Below are 17,012 nucleotides of genomic sequence, written 5' to 3'. Positions count from 1 at the left end.
GGTTCGCAGACACTTGGCTCCTTCAGTAACAAAACAGCACAGTCTTATTTCGTTTCCTACCTTAGGGCGTAAAAGGGACTCCAATATAGGAAATTAATAAAATTTTGGACAAACAAGTTGAACAGAAGCCTAACTTTTATTGAAGAAATATAGAGAATGTTACATATATACTATTCCTCCGTTGGAGGAGACAAGTGTTTAGCCTCTCATAGTATAAAGGACTTGACATGTTGGGGAAACCACCATAAACTGAAAGATTAAAACACTACAAAAGATAAAAAAAAAGACTCAATATTCTAATGTTTTGAAAAGTAGGAGAAGTTTTTTTTTTTTTTTTGTATGATCCCCATCTGCTTTACTGCAACTTTATTTATAGGCGTCCGCGGACCTCAAATTCGGACTCCAAACTTGTTTTTTGATGATGTCATTGCATTCGTCATCATCTTGTCTCTTTCGAATGACGTCACTGCTTTCGTCATTGCCTCGTCCTCTCCAGCTGTTGGTCATAATGGCTTGTCGGCCATGTGATTTCCAGCTGGCTTTCCTGCTTTGCTGACTATTGGCCATTTTCGTTTTCTGTCAACAGTCTTATCTTTTACATTTTTTAATTTTTACTTCTTTTTGTAAAATTTTTTTCTTTTCCTCTTGTCCTGGTTTAGTTCGGGTTTATTTTGTGTGACCCAAATCTTTGTCCCGAATAGGGACTTCTCTTATTTTTCACAGTAAGAGCATAAATCGTTATGCCATTGTCCAACATGCAACATGTTACACGTCTTCATTCTTATTGTGTGGGCAATTCCTAGCGATGGATGATCGGATGGGCTGATACTTTTGTGTTATGATGTAGAAATCATAGGCCAAGCAACGGTTCAAGTAGCACGTGATTTGGATGTCGATTGAGGGATATGCGAAAAAAAGTGCACTATGCGACCATTTCAATGTCTACTCTTGGAACAAGAAAAAAAGTTCATTAGCTTATTGTAAGGGGGGCATGCAGGGTGAGCTCCAGCCAGCTCTCCCTGTACATGACAGCAACGATGCCTGCACTAAATGAACATCTCTTGAGGGCATGTTGGGGGCCTTCAAAAGTCGGCTCTAGGCATCTCAAAGGAGTATTTAGAGTTCCGGAAAGGTATGAGAACCGGACGAGCGGCGTAGGGCCAAGATGGCCGATAGGGGTGGGCATCTGGGTCGGTGTTTTTCGTGTCCCGACCTGACCCGTTCGGATTTGGCGTGTACGGATCGGGTTATACAAGTAAAAAATCAGGTTCGGATTTACCCGAAAACCAATAAAAATAAAACGGATCGGGTTTCGTGTATGATAGTGGTACCTGAAAAACCCGATCGGGTACCCAAAACCCGATTTGGTTGTAAAATACAAGAAATGATGTCGTCTCTCTAGTCTCTCTACTCTGTCTGTCTCTGCTCGACTACTTACTGTTGTTGCGTTTCCTCTTCCCAAATTCCATATCCTAGAAGAAGGCCCAAACTCGTCGTCCATCGCCAGAGCGCCACTCCCCCTATCGGAGACTTGTTATCGTTGGCTCCAAGGTTTATCCCATCGAAATCCTAGATTACGAGTATGAATTCTTTCTATATATTCTCCGAGCAACTTAGTTTCAGTCTAGAATTGTGGCAGTTTTTTCCTGATTGCCTTATTTGGTGGTTACTAGTTACTTGAGTCTTCTTAATTAGGGATTCTTTAGGACTTTGCTTTCATATTGCCTAAATTTTAGTTGATCTCAGCTTTTCGATTGATTTTATTTTTTATCTGCATGTTGTTTGACTCAGCTTGTCGTCGTGGCTTCTTTTTTTTTTTCACTTGGTTAAGTATGTTTTCTGCTTGTTAGCCTTCCTGGTGTTTGACTGTGGGCATGATGAACTTTGTTGGAGTTGAGAGGAACAAAAGAATGCACATAGCAGATCCTGCATAACGTTTTTTTGAAAAAAAAAAAAGGAAAAGAGAAGAAAATGTTAAAAATGCCAATAGGAAAATAATGTATTAATTCTCTATCACTTTTTGACTTCAGTATTCACCTGTATTTAGAGAAAATTACACATATTATAAAGGCATTGATGCAAGTAACCTGTCCTACCAGTAATATTAAATCATGATACTATCTGGTGTCGGATGCATTATCTCATACGAAGTCCTCTTCATTCCTTCTCTTGGTCCTCTACTAGTTTCATGACTTTCGTTGATTTGTTGAGAGAGAATCTCTTTGCAGTGATTATATTTGAGTTAGGATAATTTGGTTAAAATTGTGGATTAGTTACTTTGATGAACTACAAATTATAAATAGTGTCCTTGTGGCTCACAGTGACTTCTTGAATTGGGTAGTAGTATGGGTATGGCTCTTGTTGATAAGACACTTAAACATATTTTTCCCTCATCAACTAAGTCATTTGGTATTATCAGTGACTGAACATGAAAATCTAAATGCAGTGCTGCTTTAGTTGTACCTCGCTGTCAAGAATTGCTGTTGTGATTATATATAATATCAAACTTGTACGTACCAGTTACCACTATTAAGTTTTAGATATACAAGTACATATAAAATAATTGTCAATGCTGTGGACTTTTATACTTGTTTAAATTTCTTATTATTTTGTCACTTAACTACATTCATTTAATTATGCTTTAATATTGTGGGTTTTTTTTGTTCTCTAATTAGAATATATCTTTCATTTTAGTTCCAAAAATGTGAAACTATGATGGAATTAGAAGTCACTCTAAGTCTCAGTCTAACTCGTCACTGATGCCCAAACTATAAATATGGATGGATTGAAAATCAGGTTAGTGGTGATCGTCTTGAGAATGTTAAGCATTATTTTGATGATAATATTGATAAGGAGTTGGAGGGAGAGGATGAGGAGGAAGATCTTTTAGCTGATTCTAAAAAAGGAAAAAAGAGGGTAGTGACTTCTAAATCATCGTGGTGGGAGCATTTCATTAAATTTCATTGTGAAAAGGATAATGTTCAAAAGGCTAGGTGGAAATATTGTAGTAGAGAGATCAAAGCCGATCCAAAAGCACATGAAACTAGACCTTTGAAAAATCATTATGAATCTTGCAAGAAAAAACCCCAAGAAATCACCAGAAAATCAAAATAGATTGTCTTTCCAACTAACTCGCATGGGTGATAGAGACGCCCCTCTTGTTAATTGAAGATTTGAGCAAGACAAAACTAGAGAAGTTTTGTATCACATACTGGTTGTGGATGAACTTCCATTTAAGTTAGTCGAACATCCTGAATTTAGGCATTTCTTGTCTATTGCATGTACGATGTTTGCTATTCCATCAAGAATAACAATAACAAAAGATATTTTCAATATATATGTGCATGAAAGAGCAAGATTGAAGTCGTTCATTAAAGATCATGCTCAACGGGTTTGCATCACTACAGACACTTAGACATCTATTCGAAAAGTTAATTATATGTGTCTCACTACTCCCTTTATCAATGATGATTGGAACTTGCACAAAAGAATTTTGAACTTTTATCCAATTATCGGGCATAAAAGTGAAGAAATAGGTAAAGGTGTAGAAAAATGCTTGCTTGATTGGGGTGTTGACAGAGTTTTCTCTATCACTGTTGATAATGCTCTTTCAATGATGGGGCTATAGTTTACTTGAAAAAGAAATTTAAAAATTCGGGGCAAAACATCTTAGGTGGGAGATATGTGCACATGAGGTATATGGCACATATAGTTAATCTTGTTGTGTAGGATGGTTTAAAGAGTGAGCATGAAACTATCTCTCGTATTAGAGGGGCCATCAGGTATATTAGGAATTCTCCAGCTAGGTACAAGAAATTTCAAGAGTGTGTTGAATTTGAAAAATTGAAAACGAAAAAATTATTATCTCTTGATGTACCTACTAGATGGAACTCCACCTACTTGATGTTGGAGATGGCTATAAACCTTAAGGAAGCATTTGATGCTTATGAAGATGCAGATCTTGCCTATAAGACTGATCTTTTGAGACAACCATTTGATGGGATACCGACTGATTATGATTGGGAGACGGCAAAGGTATTGGTGAAATTTTTAAGGCATTTTTATAGTCTTACTTTGTGTATTTCTGGTACCTTGTATGTCACATCTAATCTGATCTTTCGTGAAATATGTGAAGTTGACTTGCTTCTCAGACATTGGTTAAGTAGTAATGACGTTGAATTAAATGAGATGGCAAGAAAGATGAAAGAAAAGTATAACAAATACTGGGCATCAATTGAAAAGATGAATATGATTTTATATTATGGCGTGATCCTTCATCCCCGTCATAAGTTGGAGTTCATTGAATTTAGCTTTGATAAATTGTATGGTGGTACCCAAAAAAGCAATGTGATGAAAGAACAAGTGAGAGATGGACTTTATGAGTTGTTTAATGATTATAAGTTGAGATATGATCATACTCTTCAAGGAACGCCAGGAAGCCCAGGATCATCATTTAGTCGTGTTTCTTCATTATCTTCCTCTTCAGTAGGGACATCTATAAAATATACTGATTATGAGGCGACTCGTACATTCACCATAGAACAAGAGTTCATTATGTACAAATCAGGTGAAAAAGGGGATCGCGTGAAATCAGAATTAGAGAAATATCTTGATGAGGATATTGAAATGCATATAGACAAATTTGACATACTAAATTGGTGGAGAGTAAACACCTAAAGGTTTCCAATTCTTTCCAAAATGGCTCGGGATGTATTGGCAGTTCCAGTCTCAACTGTTGCCTCAGAATCCGTATTTAGTACCGGTGGTCGTGTTCTTGACACTTTTAGGTTTGTCTCCTAAAATAGTGCAAGCACTTATTTATACTCAAGATTGAATACGGAAAGACTCCAAACCAATTAGCATTGAGAAGCATTTGAGTGAACTTGAAGTAGTTGAGAAAGGTAATTATTTATTTTTTTTCTTGTATTTTAATTATTGTTCAATTCTATGTATTCTACTTATATATTTTACTTGTCTAACTATTTTCTATTTTATTGTAGAGTTGACTAAGTTGGGGATTGATTCAACAATTATTGATATTTAATGGTGCTAACTGCTACTTGTAATTTTTTTACAAGGTAATAGAACGATAGAACCTCATTGTGTAATGTTACATTTTTAATTTGTTTGACTTTCTCTAATAGTTCTTACACTTTGTATGTTTAATGCTTGACAGGTCGAGGACTTGAGGATGAAAATGTGATATGAGCTGATTGTCTTTTCAATCTGTAGGCATTAGGATTTAGGAGGCCTTAGCTTTATAGTTGTTACTAAAATGATTTACAAAAATCTCTAATAATTTATGGATGTGATTGAACTCTTTTTTTTGGGTATTTATGTAAAGCTTTAAGTATTTGTGTCCATATGTTACATTTTAGACTAACATGAATTTACTTTAGTGAATGACGATTATTTTGAAAAATTCATTTTTTGAAGCTGACAAAACCCGAACCCGGTGGGTACCCAATTAGTCGGGTATCCGACTCAGTCGGATTCGGGTTCGTTTTTTCCCAACCCGACATGTCGGGTACCCGACCCGAATTAATCGAACCCGAACAACCGACCCGACGCCGAACAACCCGACCTGACGCCCACCCTTAATGGCCGATGTTGCGTACAAAAGCGATCGAGAGGTTCCGTATGACACGTAAGATTGCTCAGCGAGCTGCGGGATATCAAGGGCAACACCTCTCGTGCGAATGGATGATCGAGGCAAGCACTATAAGACCTCGTGATCCAACTCATGGCATGTGCTATTGGGTTATAGCCGTTCAGGGGGTCCATCAGCTAAGATGAGCTATCGTGGGGAGACGCCGCATTATGGGCAAATTGTGAAGCCAAGCCAAAAGGCAAGAAGGCATTTCAGGCATGCCGTGTGGGATCAATGCGAGATGTTGGCATATCAAATGAGCCTCGAACTTAGGGCGAGGCGTAGAAGACGGCCGCGACGAAGGCATGCACTGAGGATGCACCCAGTGAGCGTGGGCATGAGAGGGGTGTTGCGAGTGCATGCAGCACGCCGTAATGCCAAGGTGAAGAGAGGATGCTCCTTGCCATCAAGGGATGCGTCGGCGGGTTCCGTGATTGTGGGCAAGACACTTTGTGGTAGACTAGCTAGTTGGGGTCGGCCGCGAGAATGTGCAAAGGAGTGCATGCCATGAGCCTCAAACGAACATGGGCATGTTGGATAGGCGAGCACACGTCCTCGCACTGCCGCGCAGGGAGGCATTTAGATATCATGCTAGCAAGCTTCTGTATCGAAAATACGCGACGGACAGTCGGTAAACTTTGTGATGTATGAAGGTTGGTCGAAGCTTGGGTATAACCTGAGACGCCGCACGGGCAAAAATAATATTCTGCTGCGAGCCAAAAGAGTCCACCCGTGACAGTTGGTAGCAGAGCCCGGATAATCCTAGGCTCCCGAAGGAGAGTTGTGCCTAGTTGAAGATCTGGATTGCCACATGAGCTCTACGTCAGGTAGAGGTAGGTTGAGACCATCAGTTGTGATAAGATCAGACTGGATTACGGCACAGTTGTGTAAGTTTGTTATCTTAGGCTTTAAAATGCTTCAACGAGCCGGTTGTGAGACGGAATGGTTTTGGGGGATGTTTGCCACAAAGATTATGTTGGGTAAAGTCCTTCTACATGCATTTAGGCTCCTTTAGAGAGCAAGCGGCTACGAACCAACTTCATTGATGTTGGTTGGCAGTTATGTGAGCATCGCAGATATGTCAACAAGCTGTCAACTGTGTTCTAAAATTTTTTTTTTTTGGATAATGATAATCAGATTTTTAGAATTCACCATGGCTTCACTAAGCGAAAGGGGTTCATGCCGATGCATCGAGTGGACTGGGAGAACCACGATTGTGAGATAAGCAGCCCTGTGTGCGGAACTGTCTCAAGTTATTTTGGTGGGCAAGATGCCACCTTGAGTTGAGAAGGGTGGATGAAGGGTCACCTTCTCGTTTGAGTTTTAGGAACCTTCCATCTGGGAAGGATGAGCATATTGTTGAGGTGTCGAGGCACAGTTGCACATGAGGTGCTTAGAACAAGCCACCATTGGAATTGCGAGGAGTGGACGTTTAGACCCATTTCTTTTGTAGATAGTTGTCAGCGTATGAGACCCGAACAGCCTTGGCTAGTTTGGCTAGACAGTTAGCCTTAACATTCTGCTCTCTAAGGATCTGGACAAGCTGGAAGCTCTTAAATTTCGCCTTTAATTCCTCTATTTGTTGCAAGTACTACACCATGCTATCCTCTTTAGCTTCGCACATTCCTTCTATTTGTTTGACTATTAGTTGAGTCCGAATAAGTTACAACGCATTGAGGCCCAACTTCATAAATCATCCTCATGCCTATCACAAGTGCTTTATATTCAATCTCGCTATCAAAGGCTTTAAAATCAAACGTTATAGTGAACTCTCTATCCTCCCCTGTGATGGCTATGCCTACTCTACTTCTTTGCTTTGTAGCTGATCTATCCACGTGGAGTAGCCAAATCTAATGGTTAAGGACTTGAATGGAATAAATTGAAGAGATGAGAAATTTCTAAAGTGCATTTGAATGACTAAAGTTAGACAAAAAGAAGAGATGGGAACTAAAAAGGAGAATTTTTTTACAATATTTTGATATAACATCATTAATAATTTAAAATTAATAAAAAATATAACTATCAATTCTATTTTTTTAGAAAAATATACATCTGATTGGACACTACTAACCATGTAACATAAAAGTCTCATTTCCATTAGTTATTCGAATATATTCTTAATTTCACACGAAAAAACATTTACTTATTTTTTAATAAACTTTTATCAACATTAAGTGGCTGAAGGATGTAGCTGCCCAAAATCAAAATTTACTGAACCTCGAAACAAGATTCGGGTCAATTGGGCCCGCCCACCTGCTGCTGGCCACTATCCATCACTTTTTTCGGTTGTCTCGTTGTGTACACTTGTAAAATGACTGATACAACCTTCAGTTGACTGCCTACACAATTCCCAACTCCAAAAATAAAGAATCAAAAGAAGGACAAAACTGTCAAATCAAACCATCTCTCCATACATGAAAAGGGCGACGAGTATATAGTATTGAGAGGCTGCACAGCAGCACCATTATTTTCAGAAGCTCAAAGAATGAGGCGTCAGAGAGAGAGATGAAAGGGATTTCTGCAAGGGTGGTTGCCCCTCTCTGATTCGCCCGTGATTTCTTCTATTTCCACCAACAGCCCTTTAACTTTGGTTAATTACATTTGCTTCCCTCACTGAGGTTTCCTTGGTAATTATTCAACTGCGGCATTGGCTGCAGCACCTCCACCATGCTATTACTGCGTGCGCTCTATCTGAGAAGGCTGTGATGATACCTCAGAGCAACATGGATCGGGTATTGCGGACAATCCGGCCCGTATCTTGGCGTGGCGACCCGGATGGCGAGTGGGTCAACTCAACTCACATGCAACCGGGTTTTATGCAGCCATGGCGGGTTCGGTTCTCTGCCCGACCCCATACCCAAATCTGAGCCTCCACTAATTTCCATAAAATAATAATTGTATTTTTCATTTTTCTTCAATAAACCAGAATTTGTTGATCTGATTTGGGCTAATTATTATTCTTATAAAAGTCAAGAAAAGAAAAATTAAATATTTTCATCTATATCAAAATTAAATTTTTTTATAATAATTAATAAATGTATATATTCTGACGTTATTAATGGTTATATTATAAGAAAATCCATTCATAATATTTTTGTTATTGTTTTGTGACATTAAAATGAAATGTAAAATGCAAAAATTAATTAGTTATATTAGGTAAATGTATAATTGAGAATTAAATGCTAATATTTTTAATACAAATAAATACATTTAGATAAATCAAATCATTTATTCTCTCTCCAAAAAATTAATTTAATCAAATTAAATTAATCTCTACCTTTCGAACTTAATTCTAAATAAATTCCATCATAATTAATTTAATCAAATTAAATTAATCTCTACCTTTCAGAATTAATTTCAAATAAATTCCATCACATATCGGTGATTAGAGTGTGATTCACCCTCAACTAGATTTGAGTGTATGTGACCAATACAATTAATTAAATTTAATTTAATTAATTATTTTCAATTATCTCGTAATTAGAAATAGCTCTTTATCATAGATCGTCATCCAGCAACAGCTCGTGGCACTAGAGACTATGTGAATTATGTGTGAGCATTCAGACTTCAAGTTTCATATGGGTGCGATCCTACTGTCAATCAACTCCCGATCTTAATTTAGAGCATGGAATTGGATGTCAGTTTTCATCCTTCACTAAGCATCTATGCTTCAAAGTCGAGTTGCTTTTACTCTAGTGATCGTCGTAGGAAATCCCTTCTCACTCAATCTATCCCTATGGCAACCATCTCATAACGCATAAGAGATCTTATTGTCACAATACTAACAGGGGATAGATTCTTTATTGAAATCCACCGTCCTCGTTACATACTCCGACTGCACTAAACAAAACTTATGGTGACCATATCTCATGATACAGTCACCGGTTACCATATCTAATATATAAAATCTTCGTGTGGATGCAATTGCCATAATTTTTTAAGTTCGATGACTAATCCCGTACTATCGGAACCAAAAAATCAGTCATACCGACCAAGCCCCTAAGGCTTCCATACCGATTCACTGGAGTCGGTTCATGCAGTCGGCTATCTTACCAACCAACCCACTAAAATTGCATGGACGACCTATGTCTCTTGCCAATGAAATACAGCTGCAATACTTAGTGCAAGTCTCTATAAGACCCTCGATGCCCTGTCTCAAAGTCCTCAACTTGGAACGTTTCTAACCGACCCAAAGAAGTTGGTTTCATAGCTGTCAAACTTATGCACAACTCAACTCCATGGGTTTAACCTTTTAGTTTGTGGGCATTTTGTTGTGGCATTGAAACACCGTTCAACATAAGTGGTAAGCACAAGAAAACATAATGCTAGTTTGATGAACTCTTACCATATTCATCAATTCAATATTATTTTGATAAAGATTATCAAATAAAAAATGGCCAATCGTCTCAAACCTCTTCTTAATGACATTATTTACCCCATATAATCGGTCCGAGTCGATTGATTATAGATAATGTCCTCGTTGCCCATGACATCAATCACTTCTTGATTGATTACTGATAATGTCCTCGTTGCCAAGCTATCAATCACTTTTTAGCTAACAAGTATTGGGGTAAAACGGGTCTTGTGTTGTTGAAGCTGGATATTAGTAAAGTCTATGACCGGGTGGAGTGGTCTTTTCTTGGGAGAGTGTTAAGTACACTAGGTTTCCATGAAAAAGTGATCTGTTTGATTATAACCTGTGTTTTTATTGTCTCTTATTCCTTCTTGCTTAATGGTGTCCGTTTTCGTAACTTGCATCCAGAATGAGGGATCCACCCCGGGGCCCCCTCTCTCCCTATTTATTTCTGTTCTGTGCAGATGTTCTAAGCAACATGATTCGTGCTGAGGAGCAGCGACGCTATCTTATAGGGGTGGCGGTGTGTAGGTTGGGTCCCCAGGTTTCTCACCTCCTCTTTGCGGATAATACCCTGGTCTTTTGCCATGTAGTGGTGGAAGAGTTGCGGTGCGTACAGTTACTGCTTCGTAGTTTCGAGGAGGTTTCTGGCCTTGCTATCAATTTAGAAATCGACAGTGGTATTCAGCAAGAACACGCTAGTGGCTCTCTGAGAAGAATTAGGGGGGATCCTTGGTGTTCCGGTGACAGGCTTGAAGGAGAGGACCTAGAGGAAAATGCAAAGTTGGTTGGCTAGGTGGTTGTCTTAAGTGGGGCGAGCAGTTTTTTTTTAAATCAATCCTACAAGTTATTCCGTCGTATGCGATAAGTTGTTTTAAGATGCCAGAAAGGCTAGTGTCTAATTTAGAGAGTTTGATGGCTAACTTGTTTTGGCACTAGGACAGCTCCAAGAAGATGTATTGGCTAGCTTTGAGGAAATTGTGTGTTATTAAAGAGGAGGGAGGCTTTGGTTTCTGCAGTCTTCAGGAATTTAATCAGGCTTTGCTGTGTAAACAAGCATGAAGGATAGTGACTAATCCTTAGAGCTTACTATCATGAATGTTGAAGGCGATATACTTTGCGCATGGTTCGTTACTGGAGGCCAGAGGAGGGGTGAGTCCGTCGTACGCATGGAGGTCGCTGCTTTGTGCTTGGCCCTTACTGGAGACGGGACTATGGTGGTTTATTGGAAATAAGAGTAATGTGCGTCTTGCAGTAGATCCATGGATCCCTAGGTCGGTGTCTTTTCGGCCGGTAATCCAACCCATCTTGGAGCAGCCTGATCAACGTGCCAGTTCGTTGCTCCATCCGGATGGGTCTTGGTGGGAAGAGAAGGTTCAGGAGGTGTTCGCGGCAGTGGATGCAAACTAGATTATTTGGCCGATCATGGAGGGTGGCAATGATTTCTTAGGCTGGCACTTTGATTCTCAAGGGTGGTTCATGGTGAAGAGCACTTATCGAGTGGCTTGCTCCTCGCAGGCAACATCGTGTTCATCTCGCATTGGTTCGGGCTTGTCCTCCAAAGACTCGGGCTGGAATTTCATTTGGAGAACTCCAGTGGCGCTGAAGGTACAGCTACTCGCGTGCAGGAATGTTCTTGAGGAGGGGACATTATGCACGTGCTGGTAGAATGTTCTTATGCGCGGCTTTGCTGGGCACTGGCACATATCCCTGTCGTATCACCACTCGTGACTCTTTGGATGCAGAGACTTGGTTAAGGCGTGTTTTCCATAAGCTTAGGGGGGCGCAGTTTACCATATTCCTCCACGTTAGCTGGTCCTTGTGGTCTAATCGCAATTCACGTTGCTTCGAGGGGTTGAGTATGGATCCCCATACCCTTGTAGTTCGGGCGGTTAGGTCCTCACGTCTGGCATTTGAAGTAGCAGGGTTAGGTCTTTGAGAGTAGCCTTTGGTTTGGTCTTGGGTTGTGATGGTATCTTCGTACTTATCCGCTTTTTCATATGAATGATATCAAGTAGTCTTTTTCTGAGAAGAAAAAGAAAACAGTCAATCCAATTGGCTTTTTGGTCACTTATTTCAACAAATTTTTGTCTGTAACAGTGATGAATCGATGTTGATCTTTTTAATGCAAAACAAATTATAGTATGACATGATATCATTATAATGATATATGAAACCTATTTTTTTACAAGTGATTTTTTATTTCATTTCGCAGAGAATTGGAATAACATTTATTTTACACATGGTCTTGTGGTTTTTCTAAACTTTCTATATTTTGTACATGCAAATAAGTTGATAATACGTTGGATAAATATTTTATGGAATAAAATATAGGAATTTGGCTTTTTCTAATTTTATCCATTTTTGATAGAATATCCCATCCTTTATAGTATAGATTCTATCAAATCTAACGGTTAAGAACTGGAATAAATTTAAGAGATAAGGAATTTTTAAAATGCATTTGAAAAATAAGGGATTAAAATTAAACAAAAAGAAAAGATGGAAATTAACAACAAGAATTTTTTTTTTATAATACTTTCACAAAACATTAATAACAATTTTAAATTAATAAAAAATATATAACTATCAATTCTATGTTTTAAAAAAATATAGATTTGATTGATTGGACACTACTAATCATGTAACGTAGAAGAATCATTTTCATTAATTATTTTGAATATACTCTTTATTTCACACGAATAAAATATTTACTTGATTTTAAGGCCGAATAGCATAAATCTCCCTATATTTTTCAAACTCGGTTAAAAATTTCCTGTATTTTAAAAATAGGCTAAAACCTTCCTCTATTTTTTAAATGCAGCTCAATCTCTACTCTCTGTTGAATGAAACTAACAGTGATAATTTTTTTTAAAATGATCGTTATGCCTTTGTTTATTATATATTATTTATTATATTATTGACCGTTGGATCTTTTCTAAAGTTATAAAGTCGTAAGATCAAATCAATTCATTTTAACCATTGAATTTTAAAAAATTAAAGGTCAAGATTTTATAAATTTATATTCTATACATATTATTAATTATAAAAATTAAATTATTACTTTATTCAAAATAAAAAATTTAAAAAAATAATCCCCCCAACCCCCCACCAAACCCTACCCCCCCTCCCCCGCAAAACAGATTTGATGTTGACGCTGGAGTAGCTTTGAGCGTCGGCAACGCCATCCCCCAAATTTGTTGGCGTCACCGTCGCCTTCTCTATAAGGATGGCGGTGATGGCAATTTTTTTAAAAAGTTTTCAACTAATTTAATTAAATATAATTAAGAGTAAATTAAGAAAAATATGTTTGTAAAAAGTTTTTATAAAAAAACAAAATTTTAAATGATAAGAGAAAAATTGATTTAAATTTTTAAATTTTAAAAAATAATTGTAAGTACATATATTCGTAATTTAAATTTAATATATTATTTATAGTCAATAATATAATTTATTAAAATATATTTAAATAAATATTAATATAAATTAGTTAAAACATATTATTGTTATTCTTCATTAATATTTACATTGATAAATATTTAAAAGTTTAAAAAATAAACTTAGTACATTAACTTTTGTATTGCGATATTAATTTAATTTTTAATTTAAATTATAAATTTAAAAAAATATATATATTTGTATTTTTATATTTAAATAAATATATTTAAGAATAAAATTATTTATTATTTATGAGGGATGAAAAAAATAAAAAATATTAAAATTAAGATTAAAGCAAGTACATTTGATCATAGTAATATTATACATAATATATGAGCATTTTTGTCAATTAACAGCAAAAAAGAATCAAAACCCGCAAAAACTTCATGCTCACTTTCATCGTCTGTGAGTGCACCCTACCTTCCATTAATTTCTAATGAGAGAGGAGTATTATGTTGGGTTTTAGAAATTATAGAGATCTTTTTGCTTATTTTTAAAATATCGAAGAATTTTTAGCTATTTTTAAAAAATATAGGGAGTAAAATGCAATTTCGCCTATTTTTAAGTAAAATTTTATCAACATTTAGTGGCTGAAGGATGTATCAGCCCGAAATCAAAATTTGCATAACCTCACAACGCAAGATTCGGGTCAATTGGGCCCGCCCACCAGCTGCTGGCCACTATCCAGCACTTTTTTCGGTTGTCTCGTTGTGTACACTTGAAAATGACTGATACAACCCTTAGTTGACTTCCTATACGACTCCCAACTTCAAAAATAAAGAATCAAAAGAAGGACAAAACTGTCAAATCACACCGGATCAAACCCTTTCTCCATACCTGAAAAGGGCTACGAGTATTGAGAGGCAGCAGCATCTTTCAAAAGCTCAAAGAATGAGGCATCAGGGAGAGATGAAAGGGATTTCTGCAAGGGTGGTTGCCCCTCTCTGATTCGCCCGTGATTTCTTCTATTTCCACCAACAGCCCTTTAACTTTGGTAAATTACATTTTCACCCCTGGCTGAGATTTTCTTGTTAATTATTCTACTGCGGCATTGGCAGCAGCAGCACCTCCACCATGCTATTACTGCGTGCGCTCTATCTGAGAAGGCTGTGATGATACCTCAGAGCAATATGGATCGGGTATTGCGGACAATCCGGCCCGTATCTTGGCGTGGCGACCCGGATGGCAAGTGGGTCAACTCAACTCACACGCAACCGGGTTTTTTGCAGCCATGGCGGGTTCGGTTCTCTGCCCGATTCCATACCCAGATCTGAGCCCTTCTCTAATTTCGATAAAATAATATCGGGTTTGGGCTAATTATTATTATTATTGTTATAAAAGTCAAGAAAAGAAAAACTAAAATATTTTCATTTATATCAAAATAAGAAAATCCATTATAATATTTTTGTTTTTGTTTTGCGACATTAAAATGAAATGTAAATTGCAAAATTATAAGGTGTGATATTTATAGTTAATTGATTAGTTATATTAGGTAAATGTGTAATTGAGAATTAAATGTTAATATTTTAAAACAAATAGATACATTTAGATAAATCTAAATAAAAATTATGACATTATTTAAAGAATGGGGAAAGTAATTCATCATTCTTCTTATTTGTTATTTAGGGTGTGATTGTTACGTAGAAACGAAGCGAGAATGGTATGAATTCCCAAGTTGATTTATACATAGGTTGACATTACTTATTTTTATGGAAATTTTTATTCTTTTATATAAGGAATTAGCCATTTTCTCCTCTAATATGGTATTAAATAATTCCCAAAATATTGGAATTGAATTATTTTTTTTCTGGTATGAGTTTAATATTTAGTTTTAATTATGATTAAATTTACGTGCTTTTTGTGTCTAGTATTGAGAAATAATTATATATGTATAGTAAGTAAAAAAAAGTTTCTTTTGAATAAATAATGATTAGATGCATTGAGATTAAATACATTAGTCTATTTGGTTGTACAAAACAAATTTTTTTATTTTGGCAGAAGAATATTATCAATATATTTAACGAGTCAAAAAATTATTTATTACGTAAATAATATATATATATATTTATAATATGTTAATATTGATATATCGAGTCGTAGTTTTAATTAAAAAATTAATGTTTTTTTACCAAATCGTCAAGTCGCGATCTCAAATCACGACTTGGACCTTTTTTTTTTATTCGTTTAGTAAAATTTTGAATAAATTAATTATATAAAATTAATTTTTAACAATATATTAAAGTCCAAAAAATTATAATATTAAAATTATATTAATTTTAAAAATTACAATTAAGTGTACAAATATAATAGTGCATATTTTTTTGTACAATTGTAAAAAATACAATTGGAGTATACAATTATTCTTGACAACCCGCTATCGGCACATCTGATTATGTAGAAGAATTTCTTTGTTGGGCTTGTTGCCTTGCACGCGTTTGCGCCCAATCCATCTCGTTGTGAATACGTGATGTTTGATTTCGACCAGGGCACGACCTCTACATTCCGAAGAGATGCGAATAGTAGTGTCGTGGACCAACTCAAATCCCGGTACATCCCAATAATTTTCGAAATGCAGAGGTTCAAATGACTTGAAATATGTATTCTTATAAGCCATTATATAGTAATAATCCTTCACTATTGATGCAATATTAATCATTTATGCAGCATATACCTTTTGAGTCTGCCTGCAAGGAATACCAAATTGAGTCCACTTACCGCAAGAGCATTCTCGGTTCGCAATTTTGATAACATGAGTATTGAGTCCATGTCCACTGTGACGTCTTGTAACAACTGAGACGGACTGTTAGAACTGCTGGTATTTGGTGACGGTATTCCCAACAAAATTTTGTTGCCAACGTGTGAACATCTTATCTGCAAAATCTGTCCACATTTGGTTGTTGGCCAACAATACAGTACTTTTTGCTAACCTCTCACGAAGGACAATTCGCTGAAACATCATCTTAGTAATTGTTGTCAACAATAGGCGGCAAGCCCCTTTTAATACTCCATTTATACATTCTGACATATTTATCGTCAGAATTCCACATCACCATCCACCATCATGAGATGCTGTCCATTTTTCCTTGGTGATCTTGTCTAAATACTCAAACGCGGATAGTTTCTGACTCTTTATCTCTTCCATAATGCGATTGAATTTCCTGATCTGATATTCAGAGTCAGCTCTCCAAAAAAGATCCTTCAACACGATATTTTTGTGTTGACTGTTGAAATTGGAACACACATACCTCAAGCAATACCGGTGCACACCGTTAGGTGGCACAAAGTTCGAACTTTCATATACATCTTTAATGATACTAGGATGGCGATCAGAAATAAAGCAGATACCACATCACCCCCGTATAATATGTCTGCTTAATTGTCTAAGAAGTCACTTCAAGATGAATATGAATCTTCATCGATAATTGCAAAAGCAAAAGGGAGTACCTGTTGATCTCAATCCATGGCTGCAGCAATCAACATTTTATGCTTGTACTTTATGTATAAATGGATTCTATCTACACTGATAAGTTTGCGACAGTGTTGGAACCCATCAATACACGACTTGAACGCCCA

The 17,012-nt window shown here is 36.6% G+C and overlaps 1 protein-coding gene, 1 long non-coding RNA gene and 1 pseudogene across 2 annotated transcripts; all 3 read left to right on the top strand.

The window, feature by feature from the left end:
• Positions 1–3,612: 3,612 nt before the first annotated feature.
• On the top strand, positions 3,613–4,677 carry LOC148788137 (zinc finger BED domain-containing protein RICESLEEPER 1-like; annotated as a pseudogene).
• A 5,736-nt stretch (positions 4,678–10,413) lies between these two features.
• Positions 10,414–11,414, top strand: LOC148788136 (uncharacterized). The gene is made up of 2 exons (XM_088880369.1): positions 10,414–10,791; positions 11,112–11,414. The coding sequence occupies exons 1-2, from the start codon at positions 10,414–10,416 to the stop codon at positions 11,412–11,414; spliced, it is 681 nt and encodes a 226-aa protein (XP_088736495.1).
• A 2,651-nt stretch (positions 11,415–14,065) lies between these two features.
• On the top strand, positions 14,066–16,255 carry LOC148788135 (uncharacterized). Its single transcript, XR_016065586.1, has 3 exons — positions 14,066–14,433; positions 15,925–16,016; positions 16,104–16,255. It is a non-coding gene; the product is annotated as an uncharacterized LOC148788135 (long non-coding RNA).
• Positions 16,256–17,012: the final 757 nt, after the last annotated feature.

Source organism: Sesamum indicum, linkage group LG5 (assembly GCF_026168435.1).
Source record: "Sesamum indicum cultivar Baizhima isolate 11 linkage group LG5, ASM2616843v1, whole genome shotgun sequence".
NCBI classification, from domain to species: Eukaryota; Viridiplantae; Streptophyta; class Magnoliopsida; order Lamiales; family Pedaliaceae; genus Sesamum; species Sesamum indicum.
Note: the sequence above shows the minus strand (reverse complement) of the source record. Positions and strands in the feature narration are given on the sequence as shown.

Coding starts and splice junctions, on each gene's coding strand:
- LOC148788136 (XM_088880369.1), top strand. CDS start 10,414: ATGAGGGATCCACCCCGGGGCCCCCTCTCTCCCTATTTATTTCTGTTC. Junction 10,792..11,111: donor TAGAGGAAAATGCAAAGTTG/GTTGGCTAGGTG, acceptor TGAATGTTGAAG/GCGATATACTTTGCGCATGG.